The sequence below is a fragment of the Poecilia reticulata genome, chromosome 12 (assembly GCF_904066995.2).
Source record: "Poecilia reticulata chromosome 12, P_reticulata-male-v2, whole genome shotgun sequence".
NCBI lineage: Eukaryota > Metazoa > Chordata > Actinopteri > Cyprinodontiformes > Poeciliidae > Poecilia > Poecilia reticulata.
In genome coordinates, this window is record NC_088841.1 from 25714752 (window position 1) to 25741836 (window position 27085).

At 40.6% G+C, this 27085-nt stretch overlaps 1 protein-coding gene across 5 annotated transcripts in view; it reads left to right on the forward strand.

Moving 5' to 3' along the window:
• The window catches only part of LOC145554400 (protein Shroom3-like), a 46143-nt gene that overhangs the window by 7545 nt on the left and 11513 nt on the right, over window positions 1–27085 (forward strand). For 2 of the 5 annotated variants that reach the window (XM_081614047.1, XM_081614049.1), the window contains 8 exons: window positions 9473–9652; window positions 18403–18522; window positions 22244–22462; window positions 24020–24303; window positions 25246–25474; window positions 25552–25601; window positions 26259–26649; window positions 26720–26959. In XM_081614047.1, the coding sequence (XP_081470173.1) occupies window positions 9473–9652; window positions 18403–18522; window positions 22244–22462; window positions 24020–24303; window positions 25246–25474; window positions 25552–25601; window positions 26259–26649; window positions 26720–26959 (1713 nt within the window). Of the gene's footprint in view, window positions 1–4482; window positions 4717–9472; window positions 9653–14944; window positions 15278–18402; window positions 18523–22243; window positions 22463–24019; window positions 24304–25245; window positions 25475–25551; window positions 25602–26258; window positions 26650–26719; window positions 26960–27085 lie in introns of those variants that run through there. The other 3 variants (XM_081614051.1, XM_081614050.1, XM_081614048.1) reach the window with 3 other exon arrangements.

A 27085-nucleotide genomic window follows, 5' to 3' on the forward strand; every position in this document is an offset into this window, starting at 1 on the left:
ACCACGAAAAAAGAAAATCAAATTTCAGCAAAAACGAAATCATCTTTCTGGAATCTTTAAAAGTTTTATTTTGGTGTTTTTCTTCTGGAGAACCAAACTGTGTTCAGACAAGCATCCTGGTTTGCTAAACCACTTTTGCTAGCTATGCTAACAGCCACAGGAAAACTTAGATTCACTCTTGTTGTTTCTACAGGATTCATGAGGGAAGGTCCAACTAACATAGTTAGCTGATTATCATCAGCATAGACGCTTCTATCAAACTGTTTTAGCGGTTTGCTAATCTGGACGTCGGCGGTATGAGTTAGCAAACTGCTAAAATGACTGTTGATCAACCTGTGGAGACCTGAGGTCATTTAAAGTTCATCCAGGATTGGAGGCAGATTCACCCCCAAAATCTGTTAGCATTAGCGTTAGCATTAGCATTAGCATGCCTTGTGATAATGCTCATGAAATTATTGTTTAAAAAAACAGAGAATTGGGATTATCTGTAAACTTTCCTCCTTCAGGGGTCATAAAGATGTGTGTGTGTGTGTGTGTTTATCTGCCACCATCATAAAGGGGTGTGTGTGTGTGTGTGTGCGTGTGTGAGTTCAGCAGGTGTTAGCTGCTTTTATTGTTAGCTTTGCACGTTCATTCATCTCCTCCATCCTCGCTGTCAGAGAAACAAAAGGTGTGTGTGGTGACGTCGTCTCCAAACACACCTTGCAGACGCTGCCTCACCTGTTTGCCGTCCATCCGTCCGCTCTGATTGGTTCCTTTCCTGATTGGTGCGTTTCCTAATTAGGACAAAATGCAGCAGAGACTCTGACATCCAAACACAGAAAGCTGCGCCGGGAGCTTCCTGTCAGAGCCGTAAGTCTGATTTCCTCTGGTTTTCTGTCTGACTTTAACTATCAAACCATCACAGATTTCAGATCATTTGTAAACATCTTTTCTGAAATATTGTGAGACATTAAGGCGGTTAATCGTCATTCAGCCTTGTTGGACTCGATTCTCTAAAGGCCTGCAGGGGGATTGTTTGGAGCTCTGGGCCTGTAAGCAGCTAAAATATGTCATTTTCATTCACGAAAATAATTCATTTGGGAATCTGTGCTTCTTCTTCGAAGAGAAATGTGAGATAAATCAGTGCCACAGCTCAAGATTACTATAGTTGAATAAAAATAACAAAATAAAAAACTGAAATTGAGAAAATGTTTTCCTTAACTGGTAATTAATGGTGTAAAAAACTTTAATTAGCTGGAACTATCACTTTTTGTTGAATATAAATTTTTTGTAAGTAGATTTTGATCTAAAAGTTGTAGTTTTGCCCTGTGGTCACTGGACTGCATAAAATCAGTCCACGGACCACAAATGGCCCCTGCACCCCACTTTGAACACCCTTGATCTTATTTTATGTAACCTCTGACCTTTGACCACTTAAATCAAACATTTTTTTGTAACTTTTTTATGGCAAATATTCTTTTCTTTGAGTCATTTAGTTTATTTTTATTTTATTCTGTTTTATTTTTGTTTTTTTTAATTGTACAAAATAACATCAAAAATAAAATGTTTATTGATACATTTAAAATAAAAACCAAAGATCCAAAGCAAACCTGCAGCGCCTCTAAGGGTTAAAACTAATAAATAAATGAAAGTTCTGAAGTGGCTCAGTCAAAGTCTGGACTGGACTCCAACTGAGATGCTGTGGAAAGACTTTAAACAGGCTGTTTATGCTGATAATCCGTCCTTTGTGGCTAAATTAAAACCGAGCGGCTCCAGATGAACCAGTTCCTGAGTTCAGAGGGTGAAAACTTCGACACCTTTTACTGCCCATACGTTTAAAAGAAGCATTTAAAAACTCTTTTAATTAACACGATTAATAAAATGTATGTAAAACATTAAAGTGGGATGAAAATTAAAGAATAAAGAGACTAAACATGTTGTTATTCTATTAAACTAAAAGTTTATCTTAATTTCTTTATTAAACATTTATTTAATTAGGTAAACTGATTGAGAATTGATTCTCATTTTCAACAACAATCTGTTTAAAAGTTGTTTGTGATACGAAAAACCCATAATTATTTATAAAATTGTGTTAATTTTACTGTTTTTTTCAGTAAATTCAAGGTAGATTATTTTTGAAACATTCATATTTTACTCAGTCACCATTAAATACATTTATTTGTTCTTTTAGAGTTAAAAAGAAAAGGTTTATAATATTTCTGACCACTTTTAAATGGGTTTTGTTAGCTAGCTGCTAGCATTAGCGCTGTTAGCTCCTTCGGCTAGCAGACTGATAAACAGTTTATAGTTTTAGAAATCTGAACAAATGTAACAATAAATTAAACTAAACATATGTAAATTCAAGAAAAGAGAGAAAATTAAAGCAGGAACTCCAATAATTTAATTAAAAAAAAAAGTGAAATGAGATTAAAGCAGAAATGAGCCACACAGTGAAACTGTGTTTTATTTTCCAGGTTCAGTTTCCATGAAGTTGTTTACAGTGAATGTTGGACTGACGTTCATCCGCCTTGCAGCTGTTTTACCCTCAGCTGCGTCTCTCATCTGTCCTGGAGTAAAGTTACACCTGAAGAGTCGCATTTTACCCAAAGCCAACAGACAAAAGGGAAACGTGAGACTCCAGAAATGAGAAACCTGCTGGTTTGTAGTTTTTACTGCAGCTAATCGCTGATAAACCGTTTCAGGTCAACTTGATGGATATTATTCTAAATATGGCTGGAAGTTTTGTTTTTCTCAATATGTTGAAGTCTGAGTTTTTACAGACATTCTTATGTTTTGTTAGTAAAAAAGTACAAGAGGGGTGAGAGTCGGCTGAGTTTTGGAGAAGAAATGTAGAAATGTTTTCTGAAATTCACAAAATTAAGCACATCTGTAAATTTAACTGCATGTTATTGAGCTACAGCGTTTAATTTTATGTTCTCTTGGGATTTTGTTTAATTTAAATTTCACAATTTAGCCATTTTTACCACTTCCTGGAACCTTAGATCGGATTAATCAGGATGAATTGGTTCAGTTAATTAGTTTAGAAATTATAAACTGGAGGCCATTTGCTGATGAAACATATAATAATTAAGCCAAAACTGTAAAAAAAAAAAAAATACATGTTGCATCAAAGATAAAAACATTTAGTCTATAAACATGTTTTAGTTTCACCTGGTTCAGGTTTACTAAGGGAAAATTGGGCAATAAAATCTTTATTTTCCTATTTAAAAAGTGATTCTAATCGAATTGTTTAATGTTTCTCTGATATTATATAAAAATGCTTAATTTATTCTGCTTAATCTGCAGAATGTTCCAATATTAATTTATCCAATTAATCAAATAATTGTCAGAATAATCGATTACTGAAATAATCATTTATTGCAGTTGTGGTTCGTTTACAAACCCTTTAAATTGTAAACAATTTGTGAAACGTGAAATTTCTTGCCTTTTTGGCCCTTTTGGTGTTCCATATGCAAAAAGCTGGAATGCCAGAGTAGCACATTAGCAACAGAGTGTGAAATACGCCAGACGTCATCGTCGGCTAGCATAGATGTACATATATGCGCCTACATTAGTTTCTCTGAAAACTCAGTGGCGCCTCAATCAAAACAGATTTTGAGTTTTTCAGCAAAACTGCAACATTTTTCATAGTTTTACTAAAAGTGTGGATGATAAAAAAAGAGAGAAAACTCATTTCTGATACGATATCTGAAGTTTAATATCGGCTGATATCAATCTGATGCAGCTGAAATGACTTTTCCAACAACATAAATGAACTGATTTATACATTTATTTGCTGACTCTGCACCAGAACAGCACAGGTTCCCTCCTGCCACCTGGATTTCATCTCTGGGTGATTATCAGGCGTCTGCAGCACCTGATGCTGATGCAGTCATTTGAATCAGCTGATCTGAATAGAGGCTCATCTAAAACATGCAGTTCAGGGGTCGGTGAGGACCAGGATGGAGAGACACTGGACCAGAACAAACTCCAGTTAAAGTCCCAGTTAGTGAAATTCAACATGTTTCCATGTGTTAAAGTGGATCAGGAAACGTTTTTTCTGCCGGTTGGTCGTTGTGTCTGGTGGTTTATAGACAGAAAAGGTTTCTTCTGCCGTGTCCTCCTCATGAACCTGCCGGGTTTGGATTTAGTCCAGTGGGTCTGCGTCTCTCTGGACTCGGTAGTTTGGCTTCATTTGGTGTTTGTGTGATTTGGAGTGAATGAAACGCGTGTCCGTTTCACTCACCGAGACCTGAAGGTGAACAGGTTCTCCTACTTTCTGCTAGTTTTAACCATCGGTTGGTGAAGTGGAAGCTGAAATTCAAAGCGGAGCCCTGAGAGCCCCGGAGGATTATCGATGAAGCGATGTTGAAGACGACCTCTCGTCTCTCGGTTCGTTCTGCTGAGCGTTCGCTCTTTCATATCCGTCTCTTTGTCTCCTTCCATTCACCTCTGGTGACTCTGCGTCTTTGTGCTCCTTTGTTGCCGGTTGACGTAATCGAGCTGAATGAATGTTTGAGTTTCTCTGCCCAAAACAGAGGAGAGAGAAGTCACTGCGGGGACAAGCCACGTCCATCGCCGGGGCAACCCCTCCGTCTGTGTGTGTTCAGCACAGTTTTGGTGACTTCATGGGACCAGAGGAATAAATCGGACCCATCAGGTCCACTGGAGCCATGCTGCTCTGGCAGAATGAGACTTTACATCCATCTGGGACATTTTGACGTTGATCTGCTGGTAAATCCATTCTTGGTTCTTTCTTCAGCCCCAGTCATCATGCTGTCACCACCGTGCTTCGCTGTAGGTTTGGCATTCCTGAGGAATTAGGGTCATCAGTACATTTCTTACCTGGTTTCATCTTGTTTTTGCAGAATACAGCCAACATTTAATCCATCTTTTTATGGACACATTATGCAAAATTCCTTCTTTGCAACTTTTTGCCTTTTTTTGCTGCTTCTAAAATCAATCAAAACACTTTAAAAAACCACCTGGTTTTTGGCTATAAATTCATGTTTTTTAGTGTCTGAAAATGAGCTGTTTCTAAAACCTCCTGATCGTTGAGTCATATGTGCTGTTACCTAGCAACCCTGGCAGAATTCCATCTCGTTACCTAGCAACCCCGGCAGAATTCCACCCCGTTACCTAGCAACCCCGGCAGAATTCCACCCCGTTACCTAGCAACCCCAGCTGAGCTCCAGCACATTCAGTCAGCTGGTTTTCACAATAAATTTGCTGTACAATGGCTGCTGGAAAAGACAAGAGGCTGTTTTTGTTGACTTACTATCCAGAAACAATTTGCCTCATTCTTGTTGGCTGCGCATGAGGCTCCATTTCTGCTTTTCAAAGATGTATGTCTATATTATTGCGCATCTGTTTTCAGCCATTTTCATGTGTGAGTGTAAACACTGAGTTGGGGTGCTGTGGCCAGTTGCAGCTTATTTGGATTTAAAGCGACAAAGCCCGAAAACAGCAGCTCAGAGGGTTTGGCTGGTTTGACTCAGAGCAGAGAGAAAGAACTACAGCAGCTGAAAATGTAGCAAATGTTTTGACTTTGGTCCTGAACCGAGTTTACCGGACCATCAGGTGTGAAAACATTCTCAATCTAAGGGTGTGAATACTTATGCAACCAGGTTGTGGCAACTTTTTACTTATTTTTCTACCTTTTACCTCTGTGGAGCCTCAACATTAAACCTGTTGTAATGTTTTTAACTCAAACACGAAACTCTCATTGTAGCCTTGAAATCCTGACATTTTAACAGGATGTGTAGACTTTTATAGCCGGCTGGTTTTAGCCGTTGAACTGGAGTGAAAGGCTTTAAAGGGAGCAGCGTGTTTGTGTGCAATGAGACGGAAAGTTTAATGCGACACTCGGCCCTCCTGTTCTGCTGATTTCAAGGTGTTTGTGGCTGCCGAACATTCCTGCGACCAGCTCGACTGGTTTCACTGGAACGGCCTTTTATCTGAGCACCTGTCTGTGTGCTGCTGTGTTGGGACTGGGATGTCCGCCGGCTGAGCGCTGCAGCGGTGGAATGTCCTCTGTGAACAACATAAGCGTGGGTGTGTGTGTGTGTGTGTGTGTGTGTATGTGTGCGTTTGTTTGTAATACCTTGTGGGGACGATGTTCCTGACACTACGTTGAGGGGACCAATTGCTCCTTGTGGGGACCGAAGCCTGGTCAGGGGTCAGAGTTAGGACTAAGGTGTGAATTGAGTTTTGGTTGGGGTTAGGGTTAGGCATGTGATGGTTAGGGTTAGGAAAAGGGTAAAGGTCAGGTTTAGGCTGTAGAAATGAATGGAATTCAGTGGAAAGTCCCCACAAAGATAGCCATGCAATTGTGTGTGTGCGTGTGTGTTTTCGGTGCTAATTGTTGTGTTTTAGAAAGGAGTGTGTGTTCATGTGACTGTTCTGGGTGGAGAAGAGAAACTTTTCTGACTTCATTAATGATGCAGGTGTTTCTATTGGTGAATTTAAAATTAAAACTTCATCAGGAAGTTGATTTCTGGGGTTTGTCTGAAAGCATCTCTCAGGTTTTTATTCAGTTTATTCCCAGCTCAGTTTGGATCAGTCAGGATTTTAACTGGTTTCACTGAATGACATGAACTTTCACTCTGGTGATGATAACAGCCTCCTTGGTTCTTGCCTTTGTTGATCTTATATTAATGTTCTTATCTTTGGTTTAGAATCAGCTGCAGACTGATTTACGTCACATTGCTCTGTTATCATTAAATGTGTCTTTGCTGACTGTAATTTGGCTGCACTGCACATAAATCCGTGGTAAAATGAAAGGTCACCCTGTTTCAGACGGCGCATGCTGCTGTTATTGACATTCATAGAGGCCCATGTTTTGAAACGTTACTCCTTGTAAAATATGTTTTTAATTATCAGCTTCCCGCTCTACGCTGATGATGCTCATATTATGTCACAGTTGAGTCATAGTTGCTCCTCAAAGGTCGTTACTGATGTCTGTTTTCCTCCAACTTGTATAAACACAAAACTATTAAAACTCAGTTTTCCTTGGATCGCATAATTAAATTACTAATGACAATGTGGAATCTGTTGTGTGTTTGTTCACTTTTATACAACACGTAAATACTAATATATGTCTTACACTTTAGCCAAATTATTAATGTAAGCTAATAAATTATTTCTACGCTGATGATACTCTGATTTGTTTCAATTTTCAATCATGATTACGTCTCTAAAGGCATTTCTACTGTGCTTTTATTTTGAAGTTGCGTTGTTACACACTAATATGATCCAGTCCAGATAAACTACCAACGTAAATAAGGACAAATACGACGTATTTTTGTCTTTTTTTGTAAAATAAACCATGAACAGCAGTTTACCTAGAATCCTTTTTTTCTGAAGAATTCAAAGCTGCACAGCAGAGAATATTAAGCAACAATAAGCCAGCGGTTAGACCAGAAACAGTATCTATGAGTTAAAGACGGTTATTTTCACACAGCAGCGCTCCGTTTACGGCAGCAAAAATGGCCGCCGTCGTCAATGGATACATTTTTAACGTTGAGCAAAAAGAAGGTTTTGTGGCGCATCGACTGCAACTTGAAGATTAGAGTTTTAGAGTTTATCTGGAAAATGAATTCAGGGAAAGCTGTAAGTGTTTAAAATGAGCAAAAGCGCTAAGCTAAGCTAACGTATTAGCGGATTAGCAGATGTTTGCTAACCACTGGCATCTCTTTTAGAGAAGCTTGTTTGGATGCAGTGTAACGATGTGGAAGTTGGATAAAATGTGATGTGGCTGCAGAAAACTATCAAACATGAATCCGATTTATTTCCACGTATAAAATCCGATTTTTTTGTTGTTGTTTTTGGAGGTGAAAAGATTTGAGTCGGATATGTTTTGCTTCAACAATCGTAGAGAGAAAACAGTTTATTAAAACCCTGTTGAGTTTCTCACCAACTTGGTAAAACTGAGTCGTTTCCTTTGTTTGAGTCACAAAAGGAGCAAAGAGTTAAATCGGCTTCCAGGTCATTCTGAACATTGAACCCTGACCTCTTTTCCCTGCCGTCAACACCACAGCTGACCTTTGACCTCCACAGGTTGTCGTGAAGAACAGCGTTGAACCTGCTGAACCAGAACGAAACGGCCGTTCACTCTGGTGGTTAATGTGGTTGTAGATTAGCCAAATTCACTGGAGGACAGAAATCAGAGCATTTAAACTTTAAACTGTCTGACCTGCATGGAGTCGGGACAGAAAAGAAAAAAACATCTCAGGAATCCAGTTATTCAGCTTCTGGGTTTAAAAATATACTCAGTTTCAAACTTTCAGTAACTTTAAATCATGTTGGGTCATAATGTTTTGGTTTTAACAGCAAAAAGCAATTTTTTATCTGTTGGGGAATTTCAAAAGTTTTTTTATTTATTTTATAAAGGAGAGAATGTATATTAACCAACATGGATAAATCGCATAAATATACCTAATACAGCCAGGTTAATTAAAACTATTTAAATTAACATATAACTCATGATCTATGATAGATTTCAATGTGTAGCTAAAAGTGATGCAGCTTACATTAACCACTGAGAATAAAAATAAATCACATCTGTAAGTAAACAAAGTGTTGCATTAAAATTTATTCAAGAAAAGAGTAAAATGTTGATCCCACTGCTGAAACCATTTCCTGAAACAGTTCAGTGATGTCATAGTTTCTAGTTTGGTCTGTTTCATAGATTTGGTGACCGAACAGAAAATGATCCTAAATGGTGTTTTACAGTCTGTCCTGCTACCTGCTGCTGTCGTTATGTCTGATTGTAAATATAATCTTTTGGCTAAAACATGAAGGACTTTATATAAAAGTATAACGTCTGAGTAAATGATCATGTTTTCATATCTCAAAACGTCAGTAGAAGTTGGATGGGAGCTGGGAACTAAAAATACCGACTAAGAATGAGAGTAAAACTTTTCTTCCTCTTGTTTTGGGAACAATTTTATTACATTTTCAGCTGCTGTGGTTCATGTTCTCACTGCACTGAGTCAGAATATGATTTGGGCAGCCTGTTCCCCTCCTGGCCTGTGGGGGCGCTGCACTGAGAGCAACTTCCTCCATCACCAAATATATACAAAAATGAAGGCGTCAGATTTTAGGGGCAGGAGGATTTCTCAAGCCATTTCTCCTACTAGCGCTACGCTAACAGAATGCAGGGCATTCTGGTTGTATTTACCCAGAATGCCCTGCTCTGTAGTCCACTTCCTGCTTTTGGAGTGGTTTCCGGTCCAATTGGCGTTCAGATATGCATCCGAACTGAACCAGGGTTCACTTAAACTGAACTGAGACCAGTTTGTAGGTGAACTGGACCGGAGTTGGATTAAATCAGACTAAACAGGCCTGGTGTGAATTCGCTCTAAGGCTAAAGAGCTTCCTTGCTAATCTGGTCCACAGATGCAGTTAATCTGTGGGATTGAACCCGCAGCGTAACGCCACGTTCTCATCGTCCTGAGTAAAGTTCCCGTTTCTGGTTTTTCCTCTGCAGGGAGTTCGATCCCGGATACATCGAGGAGTTCACGTCACCGAACTCCGGGGCCGCTCTTCGTCTTCCCTCACCTCCTCCTGACCTCTGTTTCCAATCCCCATCACCGCCGCCGTCACAGGAAACCCCATCGTCCAATCACAGCCGGCGATGTTCAGCGGTCCAACTACGCATCAGGAACCGGTAGGACTCTGAACCAGCAGGCGCTGCCATGTTGAGGCGTTGGATGGTTATTTTCCCAGCATAGACAGGAATGAAACATGATGGTTCCCGACTGGGATTTCCTTACTGGGATTCTTTGACTCCCAGTGTTGATAGTGTCCTTCTCTGTCAGAGACCCAGAAGGTTCAAACAGGAAGTGGGTCTTCACTTTCGTTGTGGGGTTTTCCTGCCAGCTCTTCCTTTTCCTGTGATATTTAACGTCCTGCTGTCTGTTTGCACCTGAAACGTCGAACAGGAAAACGGATCGTTTCCTGTAGGAATCACTTTCAGGACTGCAGGGACAAACTGCAGCTAAAACCACAGATTTATTCTGGTTTTACCTTTTTGTGGCTCTTAAATATGTTCGATATGTCAGAGAGAACCTGAAGCTGTTTTTTTAAAGGATGATTGTAACTAAACAAAACCAGCCTGGCCCTGTGAATCGGTGAGTTTACCCCAAAGCTACAAACTGTTTGCCCCACACAGACCAGATGAATCGTGATTCAGCCATAAGTGAGAGTTTAAGGTCAAACCCAAAGTATCTTTGTTGGATTTAAGTCTCTAGTTAAATCCACTAGATTCCCTTTTTTCTCTGCCATCCATTAGCACAGAGAGGCTAGCGTTAGCCTTGAATATGCTACTTTCAGCCTTAAAAAGGCTAGCAATAGCCTTTCTAAGGCTAGCCTAGTCTTTCTAGGCTGGCAATAGCCTTAGAAAGGCTAGCAGTAGCCTTTCTATTGCTAGCCTAGAAAGACTATTGCCTGGTGAAGTCTTCCTGACTTCACCAGGATCAGCCTTAGAAAGGCTAGCTAGCTAGCTTGTTGTGCTTGGGGGCCCCCAAGCACAACAAACTTAGCTATTGCTAGCCTTTCTAAGGCTGATTTCTAAGGCTAATAGCACAGGGTAGCTAGCATTAGGCTTGAATATCCTAGCATTCATTTTGGTTGGGCTATCGTTAGCCTTAGATAGCTTAGCATCCAAACATGCTAAGGTTGGTCCCCCACTGGTTTGCTTGCTTGCTCTGCTGTCCATTAGCATGGCTAAGCTAGTGGTGGATCTAGATACGCTAGCTCTAGTCAAAATGCTTGGCATCCAGCGTCTGTTAGCGACGTGTTGACGTGTCCAGGCCTGGATGTGGAATAGTCTTACTTTTGGCACTAAAGTAACGCCATGACAAAATTAAAACTACTGTGGCCACTTCATCTGTTTGTGTAGCTTCTCTCCTCCAATAATCTGTTGGGGTAAAACCTTTACAGCATGATGCTAGGCTAACGTGAAGACAAAACTCCCACTGATCATTTTTAGGCCTCAATGTTCTTCGTCTCTGTTCTCTGAAAAACTCTGTAATCCCTTCAGAAACTTCAGGAATCGACTGATTGGGTCTGGAAGGAAACCCTTGGCAACCCGGCGCCGCCTGGTCACTCTGAACCCACAAACAGTCTATAAATACTGAACGCTTCAGTTCGGCTTGTTGCAGCCTAATATGGAGCTCCTCCTCTGAGCGCAGTGCCCGCCTCCGCCTCCGCGGGGCGCTGCTTCCTGATGTCCAGGTTTGAAGCTGGATAACCCCAAACGGCCGTTCCCCTGCTGTTCCCCCCGGACCCCTGCTGTTATCAGATACCGCTCAGTCCAGGAGCGCCGGCCTCTGATTGGCCGGCTGAAACAGGAAGTGGGCCATCAGAGCCCCAAGAGGCTGGGTGTTAATCTGGACAGGACAGATAGACGGATGCATAAACACAGGCTCCCTGTTTTATCCCTGTTTTCCTTTCGTTTCCTTCCCTCCCTCCTGCATCGCTCCTCATCCTCCTCTTCTTCTCCTTCAGCCGCTCCTCCTGCATGCCTCTTTGGCTGAATCACCACATTCCTCCACAGCAGCATCACCTCATGGCTGCATGAAGCACAAACACTCCCTCACACACACACACACACACACACACACACACACACACACACACGTCTTCCTGACTTCACCAGGATTTTGCATCGACTTCCATTAATTTTTTATTCATTTATAAACCCTAAAATCAGAGCCGGCCCAAAGAACATGATAGTTAAGCAGCTGCTTAGGGCCTCCACACCACCAGGGGGCGCCCAAGCACAAGAAAACTATTTGGACTACGCTAAGAAAATAAAAAATAAACAAATAATATTACGAGAATAAACTTGTATGAGAATTCAGTTGAAATAATTCAGGAATAGTAGAATTATTACTAGAATAAAATGATAAAAATACAATAATAAAGTCAATATTAAGACTTGTATTGAATTGTATTTCTGACTTCATTCTTAAAATTCGATCACTTTATTCCAAATTTTATTTTAAATCTCAGTAATTCAATTTTTTTAAATATTGAAATTAAGAAAATTATCGTATTTTTGTGAAAAAGTTATTCATAAATGATCATAAATGTAAACTATAATATTTACCTTTATATTTAAAGCACAAACAGGAAATGACGTCATTGTAAAATCTGTTGGATGTTCGTGGTTTTATTTTATTCACTGGAAAAATCAGATAAAAGCAGAAACCTGGTTAATAAACGATAAATCATTGTTTTTGTTCCGTTAACTTTGTTAAGTATTTTAAGGTTTGCTTTTCCGTCTCAGTTTAATCTATTCCAGAACCGGTTCTGGACCGGTTCTTCTTCTCCTCCTCCTCTATAATTATGTTCCTCCTTTCAGACGGTAATAAATTCCTTCATAATTTGACTGTAATGATTTTTCTTCTGAATTTGTTTAATTTTTATTTGTGCGGACCGGACCGACCGGACCGGGTCGGTTTTAACCAGAACTGCACTTTTCTGAGTCTCGGTTCCCTCTCAGACCGGAGGGCAGATTATTATGGGCTGCTGCCGTTTCCCACGGCAACAGATAAGCGGATCAGATGACACACCCTGCAGTCGTCCAGTTTGTGGTTTCCAACAGAAAAGTGAAATATTTACAGCTGGTTCTTTGAGTGACTCGGTTCTGACCCAAACAGGAAGACGGTTCTGTTGGCCTTATTTATTACAGAAATGGTTAATTATTTTAGAGGAATGTGTGTTAAAATCCTCAGGATGAATCATTTTGACTCTTTTCCTCTTAGAGTTTAAAGTTTCTCCCAGAATGCATCTGGATCAGTCTAATCAATAATCTGATATTGGGAATTTAACTGCATTATTTCACAGATAAAGTCATTTAAAAAGGACATTTAGAAGAATTTGTTTTTAAAAAACTGATTATCAATGAGAGAAGCTGTAAAGGACCATTACTGAAACGATTAATCGGATCAATCGGATTAATCGTGATTAATTGATTATAGAAATAATCATCAATTAATTACTCGATTAATCATTAACTAGAGTATACAGACTTTTAAAAAAAACAGTTTGCTGAAAGAATAACGCACTCAGAGACGTAACTAAACCAAATCTGTACAAAAATATTTACATTTTAATTTAAGAATCAATAAAAATAATTTTAAAAATATATAAATCTGTTAAACTCGAAACTTCTCCAGTGTCAGTTTTAGCTTTACATGTGTTTAAAAATACAACAGAAACTCCTGAAGACCAACTTTTGTTTTCCAATTATTGATCAGTTAATGCAGAGGTTCCCAAACTGTGGGGCGTGCCATTGCAGGGGGGTCGCGGGAAGCCGTCTGGATGAAAAAAAAAAAAAACCTGAACACTGTATGCGCTGGGTTTTTACCTTAGAACGGCCAACTCTCTGTTATTCATGTCAATTTGAGACGGTAGAGGCTTCTGCACTTCCCATATCTGTGTCCTCTGTCACTTTTATCAGCAGTTAAAATGGTTTAATCCGTTGTTAACATGTGGTAACCTGTTTTTCCGAGCCGCCTTTAAACGCAACATGAAGGCTACGACGTGTCCAGGCCTGGATGTGGAATAGTCTTATATTTGCAAAGAACTTTTCACAGTTTTTCCCCCAAACTAACCGACTGAGTTGAGTGAAGCTGTTGGATGAAGGTAATGTTAGCTAAAAGATGACTAGCTAATGTTAGCTAAAAGATGACTAGCTAATGTTAGCTAAAAGATGACTAGCTAATGTTAGCTAAAAGATGACTAGCTAATGTTAGCTAAAAGATGACTAGCTAATGTTAGCTAAAAGATGACTAGCTAATGTTAGCTAAAAGATGACTAGCTAATGTTAGCTAAAAGATGACTTGCTAATATCAATACAGCACCTTAAGCTTAACAGGTAGCCTGTAGGCTACTGGTGTTGTTGTATGTCCAGCTACTACATTCGTTTTGCTCCCAAAAAAGTCGATTCCCCCTCCACCCCCCAGGCAGTGGCGCAAAAAGTGGGCATGCAGCGCATAGGGGCGCAGCACCAGAGGGGGCGCCGAAACCCCGTCTGGAGGGGGCGGCGCTCCGATGACGTTTTCCCAAACACTTCAGCGCCTTACGCTCCTTCACCTCGCGCACTTAATGAGGTAAATGTCTAAAAAGGTCTTCAATGGCAAAAGTAAAAATCTGCAGAATATGACCATATTTTAATCGAATTTATCGATTAATTGGCCAAATAATTGATAATCGATGATCAGTAGTTGTAGCATAGAGCTAAATATTTAGTTTTCTGATAGTTTACTTTGTTCGGGAAATAAATATTTACCTTAATAAATTAGTTTATAATTAATATTGCCATTAATATTTCATCTTAAATCTAAATTTTTGGTTTGAAAATGAAATATTTATTTCTTTAACTAAATATTCAGCGTAAATACGAGATATTTAGTTTTTTTGTTAAATTTTACAGTTTAATATTTAGTGTCTAAATGTTTAGCTGTAAAGCATCTGACACGTGAAACCAGATTATTTTATGCTAATTGAACCAAATTGTTGCCGTTTCTCTCTCCAGACTCATTTTTCGGTATTTTCTGTGAACTGACGTGTTGGTTGAACTTTAATCGAAGGTCTTTTTGTTTGTCTTTGTTTGTTTAGTCGTCAGTAATAATCAGATCTTTGTTCGTCCTGCATCATGAGGCTCTTCCTCCGGCTGTCCAGCTAAATCCTCCCTCTGTTCTTCTCTTCCTCCTCCTCCTCCTCTTCCTCATCACCTTCCCAGTTTTATCCTTTCTTTATTCTCTCTCTCTCTCTCTCTCTCTCTCTCTCTCTCTCTCTCTCTCTCTCTCTCTTATCTGCCTCAGCATTTCCTCTGTTTCTCCACCCAAACTATCTGCGCGCCATCATCTCCTCCCCTGTCTCCCATCTGTCCTCCCTGCTGCTGCTGGACGTCTGATGTTTACTTCACGCGTTAATCGCACGGAGGCCTAATGACGTTTGATCGCTCCGTTTGCTTAACAAGCTGCGGGCCGGAGCGGGGCGGTCAGAGTCGCGCCGGACCAGACGGGATCGGACTTTGAGCTGGGAAAGTTTTTCCGACAGCAGTTTCAGATTTTGGCAGCAAAAAGAAGCTTCGTTTTGGAGAAGTCGTTTTCTCGGCGATGGAGCTGCTGGAGGTTTTTTACCGCCGGAAGCTGAGGAAGAAGCAGAAGAAGCCGGAGTTGGGTCGCTCCGACGGCGCGCTGTGCCGGTCGCCGTCGGAGACCAGCGTCAACAAGCTGGCCACCGGCCTCATCTCCAAGGTGCTGCGCTTCACGTCCAGGTAAACGGCCGGAGCCAGGGCCGGACGGAGCCTTTCTGGGGCCCGGAGCGGATGTTCACTGGGGGCCTCCACCCATATCGTAGAAACCGATACGATTAAAACAAAACGACCTAAAACATAAATCTGCATTAAAGCTGCAGCATGAAACTTTAAGGAAAAATCTTTTTTTCCATATTTGTTGAAACTGTCACAGTTTAAAAATCGAGTTATCTAGAAACAACCAATCAGAGCCAGGATTGGTTGTTTCTCTGCTACGCTGCAGCTAGCATAGCCCGTTATTAATGCTAACACTATTAGTACTGCAGATGAACAATTTCTCTGTAATAGTGAGTGATTTCTTACTATTAGCACATTGAGCATCGAGTACAGGAGGTTGATTGACAGCAGTAAGCCCCGCCTCCTGTCACAATTCACTTCAAAATTACTTTATTTGGTAAATTAAATGTTAAATCATATCATCCAAGTTTCTTAAGAGTCGTTCTGAATGGTGATGCTGTGGGAAAGAAGGATGTCCAAATCAAACTGCAGTGTTGACTCGTGGGCTGAATATAAAGGCATGCCACACTTTTCAGATTTTATGGAAAAAAAAAGAAAAAAAACGAAGTAGAAAGAAGATGATAATTATGTTTTAGTTAAAATCCGAATAAAATATGTTAAAATTTGTGACTGTAGTGTTCAAAATGTGAAAAAGGTGAAACGGTGTGAATACTTTAGCAGAACGGACTTTATAATTATTTTGTAACCAACAGAAAGTTGTTGTTTTGTGGTAGTTTCAGGCGGTGAGCAGATGAAGCGTTTTGAGGTTCTCCAGTCACGTCCTGTCGCTCCCCAGGTGGCTCACAGACATGCTAGCTTTCATGTCCTCCGTCTCCAGCGCGCAGATAAAACCGCTTCCTGTTTATCTCTGGATAAATGACCGAGCCGCAGGACAGGAGGAATGTGACGATGGTCAGGCTGAGATTAGCACCGCCGCTCTGATAACCGCGCTAAAACACAGGCTGTTAGCTAAACGTGGCTGCACCGCTAAGATTAGCATACATGAGAAGATCTGAGTGAAGAAGTTAGACAGTCAAATACTAATAGTGATAATTTGAGTTTATTAGCCTGTGAGGATAAAATGGGAGCTTATCATTTAGTCAGATTTTACCATAAATGCCACAGTTTCAAACTAAATGCTAATTAGCAAGCTAAAGACTTAGTTCTTAGATTGCTAACTATTTAGCTGCATGCTAAATATTTATATAGCAAGGTAAATGTTTTGTTTAAATAAAGCTAAATATTTAACTAAATATTTAGCCGCTAACTATTTAGTTTAGAGCTAAATACATAAAGAGCAAGCTAAATATTAATTAGCATAATAAATATTTAGTTTTAAACTGTTTTGTTAGCAAGATAAATATTTAATTTGAAGCTAAATATTCAGTGTTACGTTAAATATTAAGTTAGAAAGCTTAAATTTTTTAGCTTACTAACTTCATTTACCTAAATATTTAGCTAAATTAAATATTTAGCTAGCTCACAGCTAAATATTTAATTTGGAGTTAAATGTTTAGATCGTAATCTGAATATTTAGCTTAAAGCTAAATACTTAGTTAGCAAGTTAAATATTTAGCTTGCTAATGAATATTTAGTTCCAAACTGACAATTATAACTGAATAATGTGGTGAAAATGTTATTTTGATGAATTAAACCTCTTAGTTTGACTAAACAACCCAAATTATTCTTGACTCGTTCCAAACTGGATCCGGTTTGTTTTGGTTTTATGATGTTGAATTTTCCTGTTTACATTTTTTAACCAGTTTTCTTCTTGTAAATCTGCTTTTGGCCTCAGATCTTATCAGAGATGCTTTAGCTCACAAACATAGGTTACTTTAGAGGAGATCATCTTCGTTTTCTGTGTTTCACATCCATCCTCTGATATTTAACTGAAACATTAATTCTCCTCCTGCTCTGATAACAACCTCCTTTCAGCGGCTGAGCTCCCTGCAGCGCTTTAAAACATCTGGTTGTGTGAACGTGGATCTGCTCAGGGTGCAAACAGACAAACACTTCAGGAACAGAAAGCGTGACTCGGGTCGTCAGCGTTGGACGCTACGCCGGCTGGAACAACGGCTGCTTTGTAACCGTAGCGCTGGAGCGCCGCCACCGTGATGTCACTGCAGCCTGCAGTTAATCAGACATGGTGTCCGGCCGGCGCTGCGCAGGTTTCTGCTCTGATTGGATGTGTTCACATGCAGGCCTCGGGGCGCCGCCCTCCTTCAATTGAACACTGCAGCCTGACTCACGCATCGTCACAGGATCTGTCAAAGATTTCCTAACAAGGGTGGAAAAACAGACGGGGAAACATTTCAGCGCTTCATGAAAGATGCTGATTCAGCAGCTGCTGAGTAACGGATTGTTAACTAAATGTTTTTATTATTCCTGGTTTTCTGTGTGCTAGCTCCAGCAACAGTACAAAAATAAATCTTAGCTGGTGTTAAAATCCGTTTATATGGAGGACTAACACTGCCAAAACCCTATACTGACATGTGAATAACATAATTATTAAAGCAAAATGTATAAAAAATGTTCAATTAAAATAATTAAGGCAGAAAACTTTAAAACTTTAATTAAATACCTCAGCAGAAGATAATGAACTGGATCCATATATCATGAAAATATATTCCCAGTGTGGAAATAAATCATTGTTCTGTATGGAGGAGTAACGCTGCCAAAACCTGGAGAAGAGGAAGTGACAAAACAATATATATTTATAACCAAATTACTCTTATTAGTAAACTAAAATGTACCAAAAAATTTTAAATGTTCAATCAATGAAAAAATTTAGAAGGAAAACTTAAAATAAGAATGGATTTTTCCATCTTATTTTTAATTTTGGCAGATTTTTTAGTTTTTCATTCGTTTCCAGAACATTTTAAAAATTTTAATAAATTCTTCAATCATGTTGAGGAAAATACATTTCTGGCTTCGTGGAGAAGAAAACCTTTGACATTTATTTTCTCTTTCACAGGATGCCTCATCTATCTAATACACAGATTTTGTTTTATTTTCATGATACATTTTGGGGTTAATGTGACTCCGTATAACCCAGTGCTAACTGTTAGCCTCACGCTTCGCCTCCTCAGACGCAGTGAGCCGGCGTCTCGCCCTCATTCCTGGCACTCGACCAAACTCAGCGACGATCAACCGGACCTGGAGCAGATGGAGTCAATGGGCCCCGTCTGGGGCCACAGTTACCCCACCAGGTCAGAAACGCCCCATCATTTACCCCACAGTTACCCCACCAGGTCAGAAACGCCCCATCATTTACCCCACAGTTACCCCACCAGGTCAGAAACGCCCCATTATTTACCCCACAGTTACCCCACCAGGTCAGAAACGCCCCATCATTTACCCCACAGTTACCCCACCAGGTCAGAAACGCCCCATTATTTACCCCACAGAAACCACAGTTACCCCACCAGGTCAGAAACGCCCCATTATTTACCCCACAGTTACCCCACCAGGTCAGAAACGCCCCATTATTTACCCCACAGTTACCCCACCAGGTCAGAAACGCCCCATCATTTACCCCACAGTTACCCCACCAGGTCAGAAACGCCCCATCATTTACCCCACAGTTACCCCACCAGGTCAGAAACGCCCCATTATTTACCCCATACAAACCACAGTTACCCCACCAGGTCACTTTCAGCTGTTTTTCATCTACATTTATTAAATGATCAGGATTCTGATCAGTTTTAATCAGAGATCATTTGACTTTTTATCCAAAGTGTCACATCATTGTAAAGCAGGGTGTCCAAAGTGTGGCTCTGGGGCCATTTCTGGCCCTTCGGCTGATTTTATGCGGCCCCCCAACTGCAATTCAGAAATTATACAAGTTTAGTTCATAGATGCAGCTGGAGAGTTTTAATTTATTATCAGGGTAAAAAATTATTACTAACATAATTTTCTCACAAAGTTTTCATGTTTTTATAACCAAATTTTAACAAAAAAGTAAAACCGAGACGTTTTCCTGAAAAGCCACATTTGCTGCTTTTATCAGCTTTTATTTTTAATTAAACTTTGCTAAATACAGCAGGTGTTTTTAAATAAAGTGACCCAAATTCTGTTATTACCACTGAAAATAAATTTATTCAATCCATCTAAAAAAAACTGAAATCAAGATGCTTTTATTTTAATACAGCAAAAACTGTTATTAATGCCATCGTAGAGAAAAAATGATTAAATTTCTGCCAAAAACTCTGAAATTTTGAGAAATGGCTGAGTTTCAAATAATTGTTATTTTTTTCCTTTTAAACTCAGAAAATTTCTAGTTTTTTTCTGTATAATTTATGAGATTAATCACTAAACTTCTGGAGTATTTGGTGGAAATTTACTCTACCTATATATTTTTAATAAATATAACATTTTAAGGTTATATTTTTTAAAATAAAGTAAAAAAAAAACATTCAGAAATGTACCTTAGGCCTGAATTTACAGATTTAATTTGTGCCCCAGTTTAATGACAGGAGGCCTGTTCCTGCCATGATTTACAGTTAAAATTTAAAAATAAAACATTTGTTCAAAGACATTACGATGTTGGACAAACATAAAGTAAAGCTAACAGTAAAATCTCTGAAGATCCTTTAATAAAAACCAGATTTCATGGCAGCTTTCAGGAAAAATATTAAAAACCGAGTTTCCGTCTCAGAATTTTTAAACTGTATTTTATATTGTAATCAAAATTAAAACTAATAGCTTTTATGAAGATGGTCACTAGGAAATGTTGAACTATTTCTGCTTATAGGATTCAGATTTTAATGTTTTTCCCACAAAGTGACTGATTCATCAATCAAAAATCAATCAAATTTTATTTGTATAGCACATTTCAGCAGCAAAGCATTTCAAAGTGCTTTACATAATTTAAATAAAAACAGCATGTGACATTGAATAAACAGAAAGACAAAGAATTTAAAAAAAAGATAAAAACATTAAAACCCGCACCCCTTGTAGGACTTCAGTTAAACGTCTCAGACCTCAGAGTTTTAGTTAAAACGCCATTTAACAAGGATTTTCACACCTCAGAGTTTTAGTTAAAACACCATTTAACAAGGATTTTCACACCTCAGAGTTTTAGTTAAAACACCATTTAACAAGGATTTTCACACCTCAGAGTTTTAGTTAAAATACCATTTAACAAGGATTTTCACACCTCAGAGTTTTAGTTAAAATACCATTTAACAAGGATTTTCACACCTCAGAGTTTTAGTTAAAACACCATTTAACAAGGATTTTCACACCTCAGAGTTTTAGTTAAAACACCATTTAACAAGGATTTTCACACCTCAGAGTTTTAGTTAAAACACCATTTAACAAGGATTTTCACACCTCAGAGTTTTAGTTAAAACACCATTTAACAAGGATTTTCACACCTCAGAGTTTTAGTTAAAACACCATTTAACAAGGATTTTCACACCTCAGAGTTTTAGTTAAAATACCATTTAACAAGGATTTTCACACCTCAGAGTTTTAGTTAAAATACCATTTAACAAGGATTTTCACACCTCAGAGTTTTAGTTAAAACACCATTTAACAAGGATTTCACACCTCAGAGTTTTAGTTAAAATACCATTTAACAAGGATTTTCACACCTCAGAGTTTTAGTTAAAATACCATTTAACAAGGATTTTCACACCTCAGAGTTTTAGTTAAAACACCATTTAACAAGGATTTTCACACCTCAGAGTTTTAGTTAAAATACCATTTAACAAGGATTTTCACACCTCAGAGTTTTAGTTAAAACACCATTTAACAAGGATTTTCACACCTCAGAGTTTTAGTTAAAACACCATTTAACAAGGATTTTCACATCTCAGAGTTTTAGTTAAAACGCCATTTAACAAGGATTTTCACACCTCAGAGTTTTAGTTAAAACGCCATTTAACAAGGATTTTCACACCTCAGAGTTTTAGTTAAAACACCATTTAACAAGGATTTTCACACCTCAGAGTTTTAGTTAAAACACCATTTAACAAGGATTTTTACACCTCAGAGTTGTAGTTAAAACTCCATTTAACATCCAACTGTTCTGATTCATGTCAGAACAGTTGGATGAATTAGCTTTGTTTTAAAAAAACAAAAATAAAAAACCTCCTGAAGACGTCTGAGGCTCGATCCTGCTGGTTTCTGATTACGTTTCCTCCCAAAGCGCCTCGTCTTCCTCATTTTGATAAAAGATGAAAGCAGAAACATGGAGGGAAACCAGAAACTTTGGGACTGGAACTCTGTCCTGCTCCCGGAGCCGTAATCACATTGTGTCCGGCCGACGGAGCTGCTGGGTCAAACTGTGACGTCGACACATTTACATTCCTGCTGCTCTTTCAGACGAGCAGCAAACACAGAGATGATTATAGATTATTGATCCACACAAACTGAGAAAACAACACGGTCGATGTGAGGAGAGTTTCAGGTTCCAACAGAGGAAAATTACCTCTAACTACAGGAATGATAAAAATAATGAATCATTATAATTATATAATCTGGTTTCATCCATTATAAAACTACTGAGAATATTTTCTGTCACAAAAAACAACATTAAAATCAATCAAATAAGTCACTCTTTTTTTCATTATTAGTTACATTTTTTCCAAAATGGGTATTTATTGTATGACAGTATATAAGGGCTGTTATAAAATAAATAAAATGTGAAGTGAATTTCCAACAAAACTTCAGATATTTAATGATTAATCTCAGAAATTTCCTATAAAAAACATGTTTTTTTGTAGAAAATTTCTGATATTAATTTTAAAATTTCTGATTTTTTCGGCAGGAATTGACTCCTTTATTTCTCTACAATGGCCTTAAAGCAGATTTATGACGTTTGCTGTGTTAAAATAAAATCATCCAGTTTGCAGTTTGTTATATTTACATATTTATTTCCCATTGGATCCATATTTTAGTTTTTTGTCTCCCTCCGCCTCCCAGTGCCTCCACCACTGACCTGTCGGCCGGGTTTGACCCCAGCGGCGGCTACCTGAGGAAGAGTCCGGACCAGTACAGCTCCAGGGGCAGCATGGAGAGCCTGGACCCGGCCCAGTCCTCCCATCACCACCCAGTGACGCAGCAGCAGCTCCCACTGGGCCACCGCAGCCACACTGGGCCCAACCCGGCCTACTCGTCCTGCCAGCAGCTTTCCTCTGCCAGGTCCAGAAAACAACCAGAACCAAAACAAGATCCAGATTCTGACAGGAAGGAAAAACTTTAAATATAAACATCTAAATGTCAGCAGAGTAACTGGGTAGAAACCAGTTACATTTACCCAGTTCCAGTATGAATTAGCCTATTAGATGATTATGACATATTTGAGCTGATTGTGACGTGAATATTGCAGTAATTATATAAATATAACCAACTAATTACATTTAATACAGTAACTTTTTTAAATTGTACTTGTTGGAGTATTTTTACTTTTTACTTTTACTTCAGTAAAATTTCTTGGGGGTTTTTCCCACTGAATGAAAAACAAGTTTTATCCAAAGATCCACCAGATACACACAAACATATGCGCGCGCGTTTGTTTGTAATACTTTGTGGGGACGATTTTCCTGACACTACGTTGTGGCGACCAATTGCTCCTTGTGGGGACCGAAGCCTGGTTCCCACAAGGGAAAACCCTGTTTTAGGGTCAGGGGTCAGAGTTAGGACTAAGGTGTGAATTGAGTTTTGGTTAGGGATAGGGTTAGGCATGTGATGGTTAGGGTTAGGAAAAGGGTAAAGGGAAGGTTTAGGCTGTAGAAATTAATGGAAGTCAATGGAAAGTCCCCACTAAGATAGCCACGCACGCACGCACACACACACACACACACACACACACACACACACACACACACCTGATGTTTCTGATAAAGTTTCAGAAGTTTTCAGAATCTGAGTTTGAATTTTTTATCTTTTGCCTGATTTCATTTTTTGTCATTTTTTCATTAAAATGCCAAAATTTCCACCTAAATTAAAATTTTTCTCCTTCTGATGATAAATATTAAGTGATTGATCATTTTATCAGGTACTCAGTACCTGTAATTTTACGTTTCGCTTGAGTAAAAATAGGTTGAAGTATTTCTACTCTTACTACAGTCTAGTTTTGGTTATTCTGTCCGCTTTTGTCCATCAGAGTTTATTTAGTTTGATTTGGTTGTTGGGTGGAGTGGCCAAGTCAAAGTAAAAAGCTGGTTGTTTCCTGTTGCACTAATCGAGAAACTTTAACATTTTTTAGAAAAATATTATCATTATTTCCCAGATTTGATCAAATCAGCTGAAACGTCTGATTCCAGTTTGGTAAAAGTTCGTTTTACTCCAAAAGTGAGAAAAGAAACATTTTCTGATTGATATGAAGCACTAAGACGATGATCATTAATCATTAACTGGAAATAAACAGATTTCCACGGCAGCAGACAGACACACCTGGTTTTATTGATACTGAGCATCAGTAAATTATCAATTATCTCTTTGTTTTCATCTGCTGCATTAGTGATCGTCTATCTGTCAGGTGGAAACTTTAACTCCAGATTTCAGGTCTTAAAACGATAAATTTGATCCAAACTGATGTTTTCAGTAACTAATCAGTGATCATTTTATTAAGAGTGGTGGAGATATTAGATATTATCATTTAATATACAGTCATGATCTCGTTCAGCTCAGTATGTGTCCAGTTTTAATTTTTATTTCTGCGTTGAGCTTCTCACTGATCGTGTTTCTGCGCTGCAGGTCGAACAGCATCGACCTCCTGCTCAGCAAGCGGGACTCGGCCTACTCCTCCTTCTCCACCAGCTCCAGTATTCCCGAGTACCTGGCCTCCACGCCCTCCTTCGGCCCGGAGCGCTCCTGCTCCCTGGACGCCGTCCCGCAGAGAGGCGCCGGCAGCGCCGAGATGCTGCAGGCCGACATCCGATACGTCCGCGCCGTCTACGACGCCCAGCAGGGCCTGACTCAGGAGCAGGAGCTGAACTCGTCCAGAACCGGGCCCAGGTCCGGACCAAGAGACCTCCAGGGTACGATGCCTGACCCCAAGAGGCTCTCTGACCCCACAGAGGTTCTCTGACCCCACAGAGGTTCTCTGACCCCAATCTGACCCCACAGAGGCTCTCTGACCCCAATCTGACCCCAAGAGGCTCTCTGACCCCAATCTGACCCCAAGAGGCTCTCTGACTCCAATCTGATCCCAAGAGGCTCTCTGACCCCACAGAGGTTCTCTGACCCCAAAGAGGCTCTCTGACCCCAATCTGACCCCAAAGAGGCTCTCTGACCCCAATCTGACCACAAAAGGCTTTCTGACCCCAATCTGACCCCAATCTGACCCCAAGAGGCTCTCTGACCCCAATCTGACCCCAAGAGGCTCTCTGACCCCAAGAGGCTCTCTGACCCCAGACATTTCCTGGAATCAACCTTCTGCTTTTACTTGTGCTGGGAATCAGAAGTCAGAGTGTTTGTGTTATTAATTAATTGGCATCAATTCCAATATCTATAAAATCATCGATCGACATCAAGAAAACTGTCAGAAAATTAATTTATCATCTCAAGAAAATGGAAAATTATCTTGTTATTTATAGGAATTTAACTTGGAAACATGCATTCCTCAGTATGTTCTGACACAAGTTAGATGTGTTTACATTGCGAATATGTAATTACGGATATTTAACTCTTATAGCCATGGTGAGGCTTATATGAATTAGACCAGAAGGGGGCAGCATTGCGCTAAGTCAGCCTACAGTCTGCCAGATGTTACCCATAGAAGAAGAAGCGATCGAATGATTCGTATCTGGAAGACGGAAAAGTAACGTTGGAATTTTAAAACCATTCATTTTCAGTCAGAAAGTCGTTTTCTCCCGTTGTTGAACCTTCTGTGTTTACATGGCGTCTTGCTATGAATGCTGGGAGATGCAGTCCTAGAGTCTGCTGGTGAACTTTGTCCCATGTCTCTGCTGATGCTGCAGGCTCAGTGGGCGGGGTCTGTTACCGCGGCGCTAACGGCAGCAGAGGCGGCGTCCCGGCGTCAAACAGGCACAGCGTGGGGCCCATCTGGGGCCAGGCGGCCAGTCGCAGCTCCTACGAGAGCCTGAAGGGGGCGCCCGCTCCGCCGAGGCGCAGCGACAGCTACGCCGCCATCAGGAACCACGAGAGGCCAAACTCCTGGTCCAGTCTGGACCACGCCCGCTCGCTACGGTGAGTACGGTCCGGTGAGCATCGCGTTTTATTCTCAGGTCATGAAATCAGGTTTCATCTGTGGTTTTATCTTGCAGGTCTCTGCAGAGCAGCTCCTGGCATCACTCCAGCGGCCCGGTGGCCTCAGGTAACCGACCAGATCGACACTCAGAGAGGTTCTGGTGGTCAGACCGGGTCTGGACTGGTTAACTCTGAGAGGCACAAACTGGAGCATGGTGGCACAGGAAAATGACCATTTCATCTAAATGGAGTCTCTCGTTACAACGGACCTGTTTAACATGTAAAACTATGCAGTGTATTATTGTTACACAGACACAGATTGGTTTCCCCTGGTGTGTTATAAGCCTGGCGGGCTGCCAGGCTTTACTTGCTTTAATTGTTTTATACTCTACATGCGTCTTTTCTGCGCTCTGCTCCGTTGCGCACTTCATCGACGGAGCAACGTTGTTTCTAAGGCTCCTTTATTTGAGACAGACAGGAAACTGGATGATGAGAGAGGGGCAAAGGTCATCAGGCCTGGACTTGAACCTGTGACCCTTGTGTCGAGGACTAAGGACCAAGGTCACTCTTCATCCCTGTGCCACCGCACGGCGGCCAGTCGCATTTCTTAATCATTTTGCTCCTTAAAATACCAAAATTTCCACTTACTTCATATTTTGGTCGGTCTGATGATGTCATTTTTAAATATAAATGATTGATATTTGATCAGTACTTTTTACCAAACACGTTTTTACTGGAGTGGTTTGAGAGAAGTGACCGACCCTCGTGTCTCCGTCTGGTTCAGCGAAAGCGTCGTTTGGCGCCGAGGGTCAGCTCCACACCGTGATGGAGAAGAGTCCGGAGAGCAGTCCCACCACGAAGCCCAGGCAGGGCGCCGGCTTCTCGTCCCCGACCGGGCCCAGCTCCCCGCCCAGCCGCCTCATCCTCCCTGCCGGCGTTTACCCGGTTCCCCAGCCAGAGCCTCAGTACGCGCAGACGCCCGGCTCCGGCTCCGGTCCCGGTCCGTCCGCAGTCTTCACGGCTCTGACCAGGGAGAGCAGCCGGCAGCCGGCGCTCCGGGACGATCGGACCACAGAGAACGGCCACCAAGGCATCGGCTCCTCACCGTATTCCCGCTCCTCGTACTCCGGACCTGGATCCTCACAGCTCAGGTCCAGACTGCCTGAGGCGGACAGGTGACCTTTGACCTCATGTTTCCTGGTTCTGGATGTTTCTGCTCGTGGTAACGAAGCCTTGTGTTTGCAGTTGGCACCAGCAACCGGAGTCGAACGCTGAAACCCATAAGCCGCACCTGAAAGCCCCTGGAGGCGGATCCGAGGGTCCGACTGGACCCCACAGGCCTCACAGGAACCTCAGCCAGAACCTCGACGATCCTCTTCTGAAGGGACAGCAAGAGCAGAACCACAGGATTACTCCGGTCCATTCGGTCCCAGACCTCAGAACCGCGTCCTCACAGGGGAGGAGCGAGTCCAGAGACGACACCCGGTACTGCTGCTCCCTTTCTGTAAAGCACAGGGGCCCAAAGTAAGGCCTGGGGGCCGCTGGTGGTACCTCGGACTGATTCTGTGTGGCCCTCACCTGGAATTCAAAAATTCAGCAAATTTGTCCCAT